Source organism: Passer montanus, unplaced genomic scaffold (genome assembly GCF_014805655.1).
Source record: "Passer montanus isolate IOZ18808 unplaced genomic scaffold, ASM1480565v1 scaffold17, whole genome shotgun sequence".
NCBI classification, from domain to species: Eukaryota; Metazoa; Chordata; class Aves; order Passeriformes; family Passeridae; genus Passer; species Passer montanus.
In genome coordinates, this window is record NW_024364270.1 from 5981390 (window position 1) to 5999144 (window position 17755).

The following is a 17755-nucleotide window of genomic DNA, read 5'->3' on the forward strand; positions in this document are numbered from 1 at the left end:
TAATGGCAAAGTAGATTTCACAATGACCAAAGCCTGGCGCAGCCACTGGAAACCCAGGCTCAACATGCTCTTTAAATTAATTCATGGAGAGAAAGCAGATGCTGAATGAATGAAATGTTGCCTTTCCTTCTGAGGGACTGTGATAGAGAACATGTTACAATTGCCGGCTTGTCTGCTTTGTGATAGGGAACCAGATGGGAATTTTTAAAAGCTTTTGTTTTCTCTTGGGATAAAAATTGGCCAGATCAGAATTATGGTGTTCTTGAATGGGAAAGATAATGATAAGAGGTGTACCACCATTAGTGGAAAAGCAGTCATTTCTAGTTGTGAAGGAAAAATTGCCTTTCCAATAAATTCATTGTTGGACATGGCACAGAACATTCTTTCTACAAAATCTCACTGTTTTCTTTTTCCAGCTCACCTGGCATTGCACAATCCTGAGGACTGGGCATCATTCAAACATTAAAACAATATTTCCTTCACTATTCCAAAAGAAATGATGGAGGGGCAGGTGGAGATGGAACTCAGGGCAGCAGCATGCACCATGCAGCAAACAAACTTACAGGCTGCAGCCAGTGTTCTGTTTCACTTCACAATGTCTCTCCTTCTTGCTTCATGGTAACTTGTTTCCTTAAAAGTGAGGCTATAGGCCACCCCATAAACAGAAGGAACTCCAAAACTTCTATTAATGAAAGCATTTCTTTATATACAAAAGTGAAAGTCATTTTGCACTTTAAATGGTTTGCAGCATAAACTAGTCATTAACAAGATCTGACTCAGTCATGATTGTGGCCTCTGCCTCTCAGTACAGAGGCAAGGAAGTACACCTATTCCCCCAGCAGCTTTGTTGTATGAGTCTCCTACCACTTTGCTTTCCTGAAGCTTCTGCACATGTGGAATCTGGAGGCAACCAGCAGGACAACCACCCTTGCAGACTCTCTCATTTTCTACACATAGTTTGGGGAGAAACTATGGGGATGTTAAGTTGTTTAGAAAAACTATGGTTGTTTAGAGAAACTATGGGGAAAGTAAAGTTGTTTAAAGCCCCAGAATCTCTTTCGTGATTCGTGGTTGATAGTAGTGGGGCAAGCCTAGTGACAAGGTGCAGGGGTTTAGGTGGAACTGAGCTGAAAGCAAGGGATGTTTGCAGTGCCGGGATGCAGTGTCACTGGAGAGAAGCTTTTGTCAGCTAGGGGAATGAGAGGGAGAAAAAGCCCAGGAAGTGTAAAAACCTACTAGAGGGTGTGGAGTTTCAAAAGAATTGAAATTAGGCATTTTCTTTAACAACTCAGAAAAAAAGAGGAGGCTGCAAAACCACTCTTAATAACATTATGGAAGTGAAGATAAAACCAGCAGATTGAACAGTGGATCTCAAATTGCTGTAATTTAGGTCTTTTTGTTGTAAGAAGTGCTGCAGAGTAGTGGTTCTGATTTCAGTAGACACAGATGTATCACCTTGAAATGTTTGTGCTGGATTAACACTTTCTTGGTACATTCCTACACCAGTTTACATATAAGCCTATTTTTCAGATACTTACACACATTTGAGAGGACGTAGATGTTTTACTGATGTGTGTTTCTGCATATGTAATACAGAAACTAAGGAACTGCTTGAGTAAAATTCATGGTCAACTCAAATTAGAGAAGATAAATACAGTCTCCAGCACATTGTAGTTATGCATTTCCATGTTGCATATTTCACAGAAAAAAACCATTTTAAATGTAATGAAGTTAAAGAAAATAGTATAGAAGGCAGGGCTTATATTCCTCAGCATCTAAATCCAGTCTTTCTAGTTATGGATTATCAGTTGAAAAGGCTTGATGAAAAAAACTTGCGTATACTTAAAAATGTTTTATTTTTTTATGAGCAAAAAAATTATATAGCTGCTGATTTTAATTGATTGTAGCAATGCAACAGTAAGATTCAATGCGGTGTAATGCACTATGCTATAAATTGAGGGTTGTAGTAGTATTCCATTAAATTTTGATCTTTCAGAGAATCTCAATACAAAATTAAAATCCCTGTAGGGTGTTCCAAGTACTTTGAAGCAAACCAATTCTTCTTCGTCTTTGGAGTTCAGCAGCTAAATCAAACATGAGAAACTTTGGTACTTCTTTTGACTCAGCTTCTTCCTGAAGCATTAGCCTCTAGTTTGAAAGCAAATTCCTCTTTTAACAGTAAAAACTATTATTTACAGACTGCTTTAGAGATAATAATTTGTCCTTTTTTTCCTCCCCCCAGTGCCACAAACCTGCCCATATCAAAACCCTGTTTCTTTCTCAGTGTTTCTTCTTAGTGATTCAGTGCTTCTGAGTCAAGGTCAAGAAGAATCATGTAGCTTCTCAGCTGATGTCAATAATGTACAGTGTTTTCCATCTCTCATGGAAATAGCTTTCACCTTTCCAGTAGGCTTCTCATAACCTGTGGAGATGAGTTTCTTAACCATAGAGTGTTTCCTGCCTGCACTTCAAAACTCCCTTGCAAGAGAGATGTTAGCTTCCCATTTTATTTTCTGTAGTCACAGTAAGAAGTTTTTTCACATTGAGCTACCCACAGGTCTGTCATCTGGACTGAACAGCTTTGCAGAAGAGAATATAGTTTTCCCAGAGAAAGTATAGATATATAACTATTGCCTTGATGGACTGTTTACAAATTCCTGTGACTTGGAAATCAGCAGATAATGTTCTTTTTGCCTTCTCACTTTTCTCCCTGGGGAATGGCCATAGGATATTCCCTCTCAAAGAAAATCCAGGTCAAAAGCAGATGGAAAAGCAGAAAGTCCAGTATTAGTCCCAGAAACAATAATATACTGGAGCTGTATATCACACTTTTATAATGGAGTCCTCTTTTAGGACCATACTGGGATGATTCAGAGCAATGGATCTTGGAGTTAACATCCCACTCTGACTTCCTGTTGTTTCCAGGCTCAAATAAACCTGGTTGCTTCAGATGGAGTGAGTCACATCTTTTTTTTATGACCACAAAACCTTAAGCTTATTTTTATTACCAAAAGCAAGAGTGTTTGGTATAATCATATCACTCCATATCCTGAAAATCCCATGTATAGTCTGCCAGAGAGCCTATCAGTTTTCAAGTGTCACACTTCTGGTTGTACCAACAAAAATGTTAGTACAAGGAACTTATTAAGAGCTCAGTGATAAAACGTCCCAAACCAAATGTCATTTCAGTCAGTTCAGCCCTTCCAAATAGAAATTGTTTAGTTTAAAAAATACTATTCTTCCAGTCTCACATGTGATTCTGTCTATCACTGACCTTTCCCCCCAGTCTCATTCAGGTACAGTGTAATTTATGTTTCTAGTAGATAATCATTCACTAACATTCAGATGTTTACATGAGACCCAGTGCCTCAGCTCGCAAAAATCAAAGCTGTTGGATTGGTTTCATTGAGCTATGCCAACAGAATTTCGAGCTAATTTCAAAAGTAGAGAAATAATTGCTTAGTATCATACAGTTTTGAGTATGACCTTTTTTATTTAGATCTGGCTTCTGGAGAAGAACATTTTCTACTTGAGAGATGAATCTTCCTTCTTTCCAAACCCACACAACTGTTGCGTGGCCCTCACTGTATTCAAGGCTGAGTGAGGATGTTATTGCTTTTATGTTTCTTCTTTCCCTAACCACTACCAGCTGTGACATAGCTACTCTCTAGCCTTGCTACCTTTTCAGACAGCTCCAGCAGCATCCTATTGTTAAGAAATGCTGTAGGTTTACTACAACACAAAAAACCACAATTGCAGAAAAATTACATTGCAACAAAGAACACATCTTTGTTCTGGTACTTTGTCTGTCTGTGCAAGCAGAAACTTCATACAGAAAGAACCTTCATTCAGATAAGGCTCTTACAGACAACTACTCTGCTGTAACACGCAAATAGTTCTGGATGAATGCTCAGTATTGATTCTGTACTTTCACACTCTGAACTTTACTTTCACATTTTTCACATTTTTTCACTATTTTCCTCATCACATTTATCAATTTTTCACTTATCCAGGAAAGAATCTGCAAGAATAAGATCTACGTAGTTAATTATGGTTCATATGGTTTAATAATTGTATGAATTACCTTTTACACAGTGAAAATACTTCTGCTTTCTGGTACAGGAAAAAATTAATTTAGTATTTTAATTATGTATAAAATCTAAGATAACTGCTGTGTCCTTTAAAAAATAGGTTATATGCAATAGACAAAGCATGCAAGCAGTACTGTATTTCTTTATTTTTGTGTTTCTTTCTAAGCAAACTAAAATCAACTTGCAATCAATTTGGTTCAGCCAAGCTTTATTGCAAGAATGAATAAAAAGGAAATTGGTCTCGGGAGGGAGGGAAAAGGAGGAACATGCATTTGCTAATGGCATGGTGGAAACTTTGCTTCCATATTCATTCTAAAAAACATGAAAAATGTTTGGCATATGATTGTAGAAAGAGCTCATCCACAGCACATGCTCTTTATCACAGTAGTCCTACAGAAATGTGTTGCCAAATGCAAACAATGCACAGCATGTACAACCAGGTTTGACATTGCCAAGATTCTTAAGTTGAATGAATGCGTGACTTGGCTTATTTAATAGCATGTTTGCCTCCTTGTGCCTCTTTAAGAGCCAGTCTGAGCCCAGAAGAACTATTTCTTCACATCGAGATGATATTTTGTTTCTACTTGCAGGTTTTATAACAATCCTTGCTTGTTATAGTTCAAGGAGCTTTCTTCCTACTTCCATTGCTTGCTTGCTGATTTATAACATCTTATTGAGCAACTCAGAAAGTAGAGATATATATGAAAACTGCATATTTGAATTTCTGCTGTTTTGCTTGCTTTTAATGGCTCTAAAATAGATTTGAGGATCATGTCTATTTTAAACTGCTACTTAACGGTTTGCCTCATTTACGAGTATTACATTTCTTCTTTCTAGGCTCTTAAGGATGATGATGCTGAGACTGGGCTGACTGATGGGGAAGAGAAGGAAGAAGCCAAAGAAGTTGAGAAGCTAGGGAAAATACAGTATTCTTTGGATTATGACTTCCAAAACAATCAGGTTTGAAACAACCAACCTGTAATATTTTGTTTCTGTGTGTGCAAGTAGAGAATGAAGTAATGCATTTAGTTAAAGTAGATATTTCCCAAATCATTACTACTTGCATGGACTAAATGGAGAAAGTAAGACAGAAAATTCATTACAGAAGTACTACTAAATTGATATTGAATGCACTTGGACTTTATATTACACCTTTAATCAAAAACTGAATATCCAGTTTACCTAATGATTATTAATAACTTAAATTAAAGCATCACCAACCAGTGTCAATCCACATAAATTACAGAGTTTGCATGCAGTCACTAAAACTAGTTTCAGCCTTCAAGTATTTAAAATGTAAGCAAACACAAAAGGGAGGAATAGTAGAGGGGCCTAAAGGTAAGTTGATTCTCACTGGGTCTTTTAGAAGGTTGGTAAGATGGCTTTCTCTCACTTCATCAAGTGTTTGCTTTGCTGTAATAACAACTGCATCAGGTTCTGTTGCTCTCCATGAAAGTACACTTCCCAAAATTCTAGTCTGGAGTAAAAGTTCAAATAAAAAGGTCTGTACCCCAAAAAACAGGAAGGTTGGACAAGAGTTTATGGACTGATACTCCTTCAGTACTCTGCTCTGAAGCTAGTAAGACTAAACTTTGGCATACTTAAGTTTTCAGAATTAGTAGACACTGTAATGTGTAGGCCTAGAATTGACCAGCTTAACAGGTCTGGCCAAATGCTGAACATATTTTATTCCCCTCCCTGGCCTCTTTTCCAGGGATCAGTTTTGTCAATTAAACCAATTCATAGCCTCACATTAAATTCACTATGCTCAATTTTGGCCCAAAGCACACCAACTCAGATATCTGAGTTCTTCATTTCTACTGTGTATCTTTCAGTAAACTTGAGAGCACATATACTGCATTTAATTTTTTGACAATATTAGTCAAAATCACATAGTTCTTTCCTGTTTAGGGAAAGAAATTACTCCTGAAGGTAAATCCCAGTTAATTCCTATTCATCACCTGAACTGCCCTCTATATGTACTTGTGATGAATTTCACATTCATATTCTTTATTTGATGCTGTTCATAGAGCGTGGCACTCTTACTTGTTGCAAGGCAAAGACAGTAAGAGAAATTAAGAAAAATTTCTCTATTAGCAGGAATGTATTTATACACTGCTATGGCCTGGCATAATAAAGAGTATTTCGCCTGTATTTCGACAGTCTGACTACCAGTGCTTGTTTTACAATGCAAGAGCTAAAAAGAGTTCTGAAGCCTTTCAAGAAACTGTTGCTAAAGGAGGTTTTCCTCAACTCCCAGAGCAAATTGCTGGGCTGTGTGATAAGTCACACTGATCCCCCTTGAAATCAGTATGAAATCAGTATGAAGTGTAGGCCCTTCAGAAGCAGAAGATTTAATGAGGGGGAAAGGAAAAGCTGCAAATGTGTTCTGAAAAATGGATTTCAGTTTTCTTAGACTATGAAAACAAATTTTCTGTGTGAATTTTATTAAAGGGTATGTTGATTTTATGAGCCATATTTTACAAAGGAAAATAGGATGGAGAAGCTACAAATCTGTAAGTCTGTATTGTATTTAATTAAGATAATAAATTATCTGAGTTGTGGATTTCTATTTTGTTTTGCTGCTCTAAACTATGTAGCAGCTTAAAATTTGTCAAAGGATAGATGATGTAAAAGAGTAGGAGAGGGGATTCAGTTAAGCTGGTATAGTGCAATGGCATGAAACAACAGTCCCAAAATTTGCCTAATATATTGCATAGGGTTAAGAATACAAGATGACCAATGAACTCTCCAGAGCACTGTGCCTCAGTTTTAGAGAGAGAAATTGGAAAGGGGAATTGAATTGCTTTTTCCACTTTGTTAACTAAAAATCATAGACTTGTTTTTCACTCTTTGATGTGAAAACCTTGGTGTAGATCCTGAGCCTATTTGTGTATTTATGAACTGATGCATCTAAAATAGAATAAAAATGAGACAGAATAGTTTCATACAGCAAAAGGAAAATGTTTCATGGAACTTAAGAGTCCTATCAGTGGGAAAGCATGCATGCCATACTGTAAATTTAAAACTGTCCAACTTTTAAGTCCAACTTTGAGGAGTCTCTTAGAATCCAGAAGTTTCTTTCACAGATTAACTACACTGTTCTGTATGCCAGTTGATGAGTTCCTGTTTCCAATTTTAAACAATTCATCCATGAGAGAAGCAAATACATTGTGATTGAAGCACTGATTTAGAAGAAAATACTCTTAGATTTCATTCCCAGTTCCTAATATCTTCAGAATGACCTTGAAGAAACACTTCAATGTTTACTTTAGTTTTTTATCTATGAAACAAGATTAAAAGTATTTTCTTTTCCTCAGCTGCATTATGCTGATGAGGTCTCATGCAGTCAGGGGTGTCTAGATTACATGACATAACATAACATAACATAACATAACATAACATAACATAACATAACATAACATAACATAAGCCTTCATTTATAACACAAAAACCCAGCCAAGGCATTTACAAGTTCCATCTGTGCTTCAGTCTTGTCTTTGAAGTGTATAAGAGATTTAAAAATAATTTTTTTCTGTTTTGCAATGAGATTACAAATTATTACTACGATTTAGTTACCAAAGGTTCATTTTCATGAGATAGTTTTTGAAAATGCTGTCCTTAGTTTCCTGCCTGGGCCCATTTGTGTACATAGCAATAGAATGTAAATATAAGGAAGACTGCAAGATTCATTTGTTTTCAGTCAAGCTCTGCCTGAGAATTTGCATTTGATTTTATCACCTTTTGTGTTTTGTTGGGGGAAGGTTACATGTTGGGGGTTTAGAATACCAATTTTGTAGTCAAAATTAGACATTCTTGATTGTTTAATAATGTGATTTCTATTCATGGTGCTCAGCATAGAAAAATAATGCACAAGAGGAGAGAGCAATTGAAAGTTATTTGATTGCAGTCTTTAAAAGGATGAAGTCTGTATTTAGCTGTAATCAGCTGCCCTTTGAAAACCTCTTTTCTGCTTTAAAACAGCCTTTGTACAGTCTGCATCTGCCATAATTGGTTTTCTAAAGTCAGTAGTGTTGCTTCATTTGCCTTCCTTAAAGTGGGGGGGTGGCAGGGAGAAGCAAGGGAAGTATAGTTACTCCTAGACCAGAAATAGAGTCTGCATATGCATTCCTCTGTTACAGTATTTTTATAGATATCTATTTGAAATTTCATTCTGCTGTTTTTTCCTCTCTTTTCAGCTTCTGGTTGGGATTATTCAAGCAGCTGAGCTGCCTGCATTAGATATGGGTGGTACATCTGATCCCTATGTGAAAGTCTTCCTGCTGCCTGATAAGAAGAAGAAATATGAAACAAAAGTCCACAGAAAGACCCTTAACCCTGTTTTCAATGAGCAATTTACATTCAAGGTAGTTTTTTTTATAATTATTGATACTTCTTAATTTAACCACTTTGTATATCATGCTTGGCTATGAATTTAGATGTCTTAGTTAATTGATAACTACAGAAAAATGATTTTTCATGTTGTAGAAAGTCATGATGCGCAATCTTGCTATATAATACGGGGTCAGACAGGTTTAAAAGGCACAGTTTGGTTTTAGGCACTTTGATTATCCTTATAGATGACAATCTGATCCATATTATATGGCTGGATAAAATGTACAAGAAATTCAGAAAACAGTGACATTTTGACAAATGTCATATAAATTTCACTAGACCAATGTTTTCTTTAAATATCAGATTTATTAAATTCAGGATAACATTTCCTGAAATATAAATTCAGACTGAAGGGAAGTAAATGGGTGAAGGGCATTATGGCAGATTAATCTTGCTAGACTTCGTCATAGCAGCTCTTTGCCATGCTACTTTATGTATGAAAAGAAATTCTTTTTCAGGTTTAATAAAATATGAATTAAATAAATAAATGTAGATAAGCCTTACATTGCAGTATTTACTTTGTTCCAATAGTATCTATTAATAGTTTTTTTCTAAAACTATGGCCAAATTCAAACCCCAGTTAAATAGTATAAAGGAATACTGTATAGCATGGTTCACAGGGCTTCTCCTTATATACATTCCTCTGCTGTTACTTCAGGCCTTTCTCTTTGTGCCCAATCTTATAATGACAGCTACAGACTGAAGACAGGAGCACTGAAAGACTCAGGCTATGAAATCATTCAGAGAAAGATATCCCTGTAGGCCACAACTACTACTGCATGTATAAGCTTATTTTTTCCTTGAAGATGTTCATAAAAGTAATCTTTTGTGGGGAGTTATTTCTTTCTTGAGCTTTCCTAAGAGAGTATTTAACAAAAAACAGAGTTCTAAATTACGTATTCCTGTGCAGCTCACAAAAGCAAAGAAAGAACAAATAATGCTGTCATCTAAGATGAAGACACAAGTTATAAATCAGATCAGCCACTTCTGGACTATAATGTCCACTTGTTGTAAGTCACATCTTCAATATTTAAATTTTATGCTCCAGAAAACAGTTTGTTTTCCATGCCAGACCTGACAGTGTGTTTAGGTGCATCTCAGTATGGTACTGATCATCCCCTGTGGTCTGTGGTCTGTACTTGAGAGAAAACCAGCAAAGCATGCCAAGTACTGTCATTGTTCTGAAGACTCCAGTGACCATTTAACTGGAACTGCAACTATAATAACAACTTCTGTGGGCACTGTTGACAGTGTCTCATTTACTTGTGCAGAGCTTTGCTCCTGTGACCCACTTCAGGTGGTGCACAGCTGCTGTTGGCATCCTTCCCATCCCTCTGGCAGTGCTGCCCACCAGGCAGCCCAGGCCGCTGCTGTTGCCTTCTCGCAGGGCACAGCTGCCTGCCTTCCTCCCAAAGTACAGCCAACAGGAATGAGTTGACTTGTGTTTCTGCTGCATTGCATCTTGAGCCCTGAACCTTAGTCCTTCCCTTTTAATTTCTTTTTCTCAGACATCCATGGTACTGTTCCAGGTTGCAAGTGTTTGTCAGACTGCAGCTGTCTAAATTGTGTACCCACACTGCAGTGCCAAAAGAGCTGACAAGTCCTAGCTGCACTACACTGGCCTGGCAGAGGGGGGTGTTCCTCCTCAGATCCAAAGTGGGAACAGGGTTCATGTCTAGAGGAGTGACACATTTGTGCCAGAAAAACACTCCTGTATACGCGTCATTTTACCAAGGTCTTGCTTTAAGTCAAGAGACTGATTACGTCTGAGCAGAGAGCAGGGAGAGGAAGCAATCCTTCACAAGAACTGAGGCCATCCTTGATAGTCCAGAACAAAGCTGGATACTGAGGCTACATTAGAAGTAATAAATGAAGGAAACATTTAGAAAAGGAGGTAGCTAGAATGAGCTTTACTGAGGTAAAATATGGAAAAGTAAATAATAATGAATGTAGTCCTTGTATTCCAAGTGACAAGGATCCATTAAGTGGTATTGTAAACTAACAGAGAAATAAACTAGAAGATTTTTCTTCTCCAGTTTTCCAGGATGTGTAAAAATAAAATTAACATTATTTAGAATTTTTCCTTTCACGTACCTTTGCCCTTTCTAGCTTTTTAGAAGCTACAGATAGTTTAGAGAATGGAAAATAGATTTTGCTGTAGTATTTACTAAGATACACAACCATGTACCACTGAAACTATTCAAATCAATAATGGAAGCTAGATCTGGCTCTCAACTTGATAAGCTTATTCTAAATGTTATATAAGATGTTATGTAAACAGAAAATTACTTCTTATTACTTAGCATTTTAATAAGCAAGTGGAAGCTGAACAGTAACAAAAGACAACAGTCCTAGGGTTTAAGCAGACAAGAACATGGAGGTTAACAATGCCGATGGTGGTGCCACGTTTTCACTTTCTAATTAATAAAGTATTTACTGAATCCCATGGAAGCCATTTATCCTTGCAGGATATATTCAGATTGACCAAGTGTTCATATAAATCCAAACAATTCCTACATCAGACCTTTTCAGACAGCCACTCAGGTGTAGTTTACCTGAACTGCATGTCTCCATTCTAATATTAAAAATGTGACTCATAAACATCTCGTTCAGCATCTGTTGGAACCACATGAGAACAGCTGGAGAATTAGTCAGAACATGGCCTTCTGCCACCACAATTTCTAGTTACACATTGTGACTTAAAAAGCACCTTAGTGTGTAACATGTGAAAGATGTAGTATTGAAAAATATGCCTTGGTAAGTAATAGATATTGGTACTGTAAGAGACATATCCAGTGTCTAATTACTTTGTTTCATATATAGTAATCCACTTCTGGTTTTTTCATGAGTCTAGGAGCTAGCCATCTCTAAGTGATGACAAGTGATTTATTGAGGAAAAAAACACCATTGTGTGAAAAGTTCATGTGTCTTCAGTGCAAGTAATGTGGCTTCTTGTTTCAGTTTCATCACCCACAAAATGATTTGAAGTAGAATGAGAAAAACCCAGGAGTGATGAGTGAGCTGCCACATTGTTCTATTGAGTGCCAGAGCCTTGTTTCAAGAAATACTGCATCTGGTGACTCTGAAACAAATACACCTCATAATTTTCTCTGCAGTTCAATTTACCTGAGATGACAGCTGATAAAACAAAGAAATAGATTTGCATTGTAGTGGACCAATCTTTATTGTCTCAGATGCCGAGTTTGTCATTTCCTTGTCTTTGCAGGTGCCATACTCTGAGCTGGGTGGAAAAACTTTAGTGATGGCAGTTTATGACTTTGATCGTTTCTCCAAACATGATATCATTGGGGAATATAAAGTTGCAATGAACACAGTGGACTTCGGTCATGTCACTGAGGAGTGGAGGGACTTGCAAAGTGCAGAGAAAGAAGAGGTAAGAAAAATCAGACTTCTTTTTCCTCCCAAAACACTTTTCACCTCACCTAGAAAAACAGACAAACTAGCAATATTTTTTTTGCCAAGACAGCTGCCATCTGTTATCAGCATTTGTCAGATTTACTTCGCCTGATAAATTTTTAGTAAGCGTCTTTTCCAATACTCACTGAATGCAACATTCTCCTCTTCTAATTCAGTCAGTCTTTTTGATACTTTATGCAACATATTAAAAATGTTGTCATGAGTTTGACATTTTCTTGAGTTGGTGCATTTTGGGTACATAGAATTTACATTTGATTATAAGTGGTGTGCATTTAGGTTTCTTGGTGGTTTTTGGGGGTTTGCATCTCAAGACATCTTATTGTGCATGATGATAATGGTAGGGTTTCACTGAAATACCTTACAGTTCTATTGAACTGCTGTCCAATAATATCCTTTGATTAGAACTATAAATTTTACAGAAACCTTGGAATGGCATCCTACTCAAATATTTATCACCTTTTTTTATTTTCCTCTATTGTCAACTTCCCTTAGATTCATTATTTATTAGGTATAGTGCTACATGTACACAAGACACTTCTTGGAAATATTTCATCATCAAATTGTGCATCCTGTGAGCTTGTTCATACTGATACATCCAACTTTTTGCTTATTGTAAGACTATTTTGTCCTAATTTTTACATTATTCTTTTCTTTCGATTGATAGACAGTACTTGCCCACTCAGAGTGCATAGCATGGTGCTTTAATCCTCTGGTGGGAGAAGTAATCATGAGTCTGAGTTTCTCATAGTCTAATTCAGCTAATGAAGTGCTTTGGATTCAAATCTTAGTTTCTGTAATGAAAGGGACAATCTCTGAATGAAATCTTCCCTTCTCACAAGTGATGAAAACCTGAGTATTGATTTAGACTAAAAGTGGTGAAAACAGCATCAAATGCAGAGCCATGCAGCCTTCTCAGGTTTTCAGAAATGGTAGATTTCAGTCTTTCTTTTTGACTCTTTGTTTTAAAGACTGTATTTTCAGGTGGCTTTTTTCAACTGCTTATTGATTTGAAAGCCACTGCTACACTGAGACTGTTCTGCATGGCATTGTTTCATAGTGGCAATATTTGCAGGGTTCTCTTTTTGCAGGTGACATCAGTGCCCTGCTATGTGGGGCATTTTTCTTCTACTCTTAGAGTTAAATATGAAAATAAAAAAAAAAGCTATAAAGGAAGTTTTTTGGGTTTTCAGAAATGGTAGATTTCAGTCTTCCTTTTTGACTCTTTGTTTTAAAGACTATTTTCAGGTATTTTCAGGTGGCTTTTTTCAACTGCTTATTGATTTGAAAGCCACTGCTACACTGAGACTGTTCTGCATGGCATTGTTTCATAGTGGCAATATTTGCAGGGTTCTCTTTTTGCAGGTGACATCAGTGCCCTGCTATGTGGGGCATTTTTCTTCTACTCTTAGAGTTAAATATGAAAATTAAAAAAAAAAGCTATAAAGGAAGTTTTTTGTTCAAGGGCCCTGTTCTTTTAAGCGTCCAGCATACTAGAAAGCTGAAAATGTGAAATTGGAGTGTATTAATCCTTCCAAATTTTATTAAGTAATGAATTGGTCTTTTATTACACTACTATCTGTACTTTCAAAGTGTTTTATGCTTTTCTGTTTCAAAACACATAAAATAAGCCAAACTATGCAAAAAAGAATTGTCACTTTGCCTTCTTTAGGATTTTAGAACATAAACAATAAAAATCCTATATGCAACTTACAGATAACATGCTACAGATTAGTGTGGGGTTTCATCTGCCTTATTGCATAGAAAGTTGCTTAGGTGTTCTAGCTAACATCCACAGTAAGACCTGATGCAGTCACTTGATTGCTTTCATAAAATTCATACCCTGCTCATACAATGTGATTAAAACCTTGCTTGAAACAGATATTGAGTGTGTGAGCTACATCCAGAAATGCATTTGGAGTTGGAAAATACTAATTATTAAAACAGAAGGAGATAATTAAAATAAATCATTCTGGAAGTATTTGGATATTAAAAGATTATTGCAAGAGCTTTGAATAGTTTGCTGTAGAGATGAAATCTAGGTTGCCCTCACCTTTCTTCAAATTTCAGGTACTGTTTATGCAGAAAAACCACTGTTATTTTTATACTTTTTTCATGGAACCTTTTCGAAGTTGCCACCAAAGCATGGCCATTGTATTTGTAAGGAGCTAGGCAATATGATGATATGAAAGCATCATGAAAAGCTATGCTTAGACCAACTCCTTAAATATTTTTTCATAATACAGGAGGTCTCATGTTTTATTTTTGCATCTCAATGCTCAAGCATGCAAGGTATCCAAGCAATATGAAAAAATATCGCAACTTGGGGTATATGGAGACATTTTAATCTTAATTTTCTATATACAATGTGTAGCTGGTTTGTAACAGCTCATAAGCTCACTGTACAAATGAAAAGTGATTCTACAAAAACCACTTACTCATTGGACAAATGTATTTAATCCAAATTTAATTCTGCTCTATTATGGATGTTGAGGTTGAGATTAAAATATGTTGAGCCAGATTAAAATAATTGTTTAGCCCAGTTTGGAAGAGAAATCTCTACCAAGAACCAGGAGAGGTGCATCTGTCAGAAGTTTGGGAGCTGTGTTTCACATGAAGTGTCATGCATATTCCATATTTGATTCAAGTACCTTACCATCTTTGATGTTCCAGTCCCTGCTCCACAGAAAAGATTCCAAGCAAATTCTAGTATATTTTAAGTGGTAATAAGTAGGGATGGGAGAGATCATATCTGTGTAAAGGAATTGTCATCTGACCCAGCAGATGTTGCAGAATTCATGGCAGATACAGCTGTAACCAAGAAGTACCCTGGTTTCAGAATTAGAAAAGACAGCACTGTGTGTAAGGCTGATTTACCTATATCAGATATGTAGCAGTAGACACATGTTTGTCTCTTGGTAGTGATCATGAATATTATATGGCAGTCTGGCTTACTAAAATAACAAATTAAAACCTGAGCAACTGTATTTAATCCAAAAATTTATGACAAATGTAATTCTATTGCTAACAAAATATCTTTTGTTGACTATTACACATATTATAATTGTGTAATGAATTTGTCCTTGCAAAGCACATCTGCATGAGATTTGCAGTATTTGAAGAATGACAGGCTTTATTTCCTTTCTTGCCCTTAAAACACTTAGGCAAGTTTGTCAGTTCTCAGCAACCTAGTGCTAACTACAATTCTAAATATGAAATTAAGTATAAGTTTGAAATTAAGTATAAGTTACCAAAGTATCTTTAATGTTTTAATTATGACCCCTAGACAAGATATATACCAAAATGAATCAGTGGCAGTTGTCCCTTTAAAAGAACTATCTAGGTGGCATCAGTCAAAGTGAGTATAAAAATATCGGTTTTAGTTTATGTCAGATTCAGTTGATGCACATCACAGAATTACAACATAATTACCACTTCAATCATAGGGGGCAAAACAATTTTACTTGTTTTGCAGTTACTCCTCTTTTTTCTCATAAAGCCCCACTGTACATTCTGTCCTTTTTATAAAATGGGCTTAAAATTGAAGACGGAGGGTGAAGGTTTAATGAAATAATGTAAGCTCTATCTCTCACAGCCTAGTCACTTGAATGGCATCTCTCTGACACTGCATTCTCTTCTGGGAAAGGTCTTATTAATATATTTATGTTGGTGAAGCACTTTGAAGATACAAGCCTTTGTGTGAGCATTTGTTATGACTGTGAGAGGGCTTTGCGAATGTGCAATGACTGCTAAATATTGAGGAGGCTACTACTAATGAGCTGCATACCTTGAATCCTTTTTCCTTGGCTGCTTTTACATCTGCTGTCCCTGTGTCTAGTAGTCCTTCAGCCTCATTTGACTGAGAGTGTGGGAGGGAGGAGTGGTAGATACTGGAAGGTTATTCATTTTTACCAAGTCTGACATATAATGGTTTGGGGACAGAGTGTTAAAAAGCAGATCACAAGAGTTTGCTCCTCTCTGTCATCTACCAGATGTCATTGCTATTAACTTTATCTGAGTACACACTGCATCCAATATCTGTTATCACTCCAGTACAGAAGGCCAGACAGACCTCTTCTTTGCTCACAGCGGTGTGAATCATACTGAGAGTCATCTTCTGAATACTTCAGCTGATTTCCCTGCAGACATTTTGTTATATTGGCACTTAAATTGAAAACTGGTTGTAGCAAACATGCCAAGAAATTTTAGGGAATATAAGGAAGAGCAGGAAACAATTCTTTCCCTTGAAAGCAGTAGAGAAGCAGAGTGTTATACCATAAGGAGAAGGATCTTTGTTGACCTGACAATATCCACCACCAAGAGTTCTGCAGATCCTTCACAATTGCCATCACATGAGACTCTGCATTATCTGATCAGGCATCCACCATGGTTAGGTTGCATGATGGATGCATGCTTGTACCACAGTGGGTGATGATGGGTATATTTTATACAAGGCTTCTGAGTGGGAGGTCTGCTGGAAAACACCATTGTCACTCCTACATGATGCACAACCCCCAGCAGGAGAGATGCAGGATGCTGCTTTGGAAAGGGATGAGAGGGAAACGTTCTGCAGATGGAAAGAGCAGTTCTGTGACCCTAGACCATGCTGTTCATGAGGATTGCACTTTCCTGCCTTATCCAAAAGTAAAAGATGAGGGAAGGAGGTGGAAAAGTGGGCCTGAAACACATGTATTTAATATCTTGCTTGTACTTCATAGAAGTTAGAAACTGTGCAAAGCTAGTGAGCCACCCAGCTCATTGACTCTCTGGAACTGAAACTTGCAGAGATCTAAGAGGAAAGGACATTTTTACAAAAGTTGCTGTCAAATTACAGCAGCAAATCACTGCTATTTTCTGTTATAGTTACATGAGCAATGGACAGATGATCTAATAGGCCTTTCCCATTGCTGGTAATAACACTTAGTTCTTTTACAGCTTTTCAGATAGCACAGTGCTTTGCGAAAGAAAGTATCATTATCCCTATGGAGATGCTGTCAGAGTGTCAGACAGATTTTAAAATGTGAGATTTCCTTTATTTAGCTGCATGTTATATTGGAACACTATGTTTTCTTCATGGTGTTTATATCTTCTCAGGTTCACTTCTTCTTACTCCCAATTAAAACTTTAAAATTATAAATCTAAGGAGGTTTTAATTTTCAGGTTTTGTGAAGAGTTTATGCAGTAAACAGAGATTGTTCAACACCTGTTCAACATTGTAAGTGCAGCATCTGTCCTGCCAAGGAACTGAATTTCTTACTGAGACAGGGAACAAAACAGAGGTTCGGAAGTTTGAGAGTAAGCAAACCTGCTTTAAAACTCTTCAGCAGTTAATCAGTTGTTTTTCATCTTGAAAATTGAAGATGCTAAAATGATTTTAAAGGTAAAACAATATGATTCAAGTGAAGCTGTAAGGGTACTGTTTTTATTTCATTAGAATTATGCTTTTTTTTTCTCACCTTTCATACTCAAAGTGCTGACAATCCCACTGTATAGCTTTGTTGAGTATTCTCTTTTTTAACTCCCTCTCTGGAAGAGATGCCTCAGGAGGTCACTTTCTTGTGTTATAATAAAAATAATGTAATTGGCTTACTTGAAATCAAAAGGGATCTTGTCTCCATTCATCTCAAACTGTCTGGCTTTACAGATATTAAATTCAAATACAGAAGATGGTATAAAAGAAGAAAAAGCTCAGTGATAGTGTTAAATCCAGCCTCTTCTGGGGCCTTTCTGTTCCTGGACAGTATTCCTTCTGAGATCAAAAAAACATGTATTGCTTATTTGCCAAAAATGTTCTTATTACCATTTTCCTTCCATGTGGAGAAGGGCATCCTGAG

General features: G+C 36.7%; 1 protein-coding gene across 2 annotated transcripts in view; it reads left to right on the plus strand.

The window, feature by feature from the left end:
• The window catches only part of SYT1 (synaptotagmin 1), a 252325-nt gene that overhangs the window by 171632 nt on the left and 62938 nt on the right, over positions 1-17755 (plus strand). The window contains exons 5-7 of one of the 2 annotated variants that reach the window (XM_039704184.1): positions 4929-5051; positions 8291-8458; positions 11713-11880. In XM_039704184.1, coding sequence (XP_039560118.1) covers positions 4929-5051; positions 8291-8458; positions 11713-11880 — 459 coding nt within the window. The remainder of the gene's footprint in view (positions 1-4928; positions 5052-8290; positions 8459-11712; positions 11881-17755) is intronic. The other variant, XM_039704186.1, reaches the window with a different exon arrangement.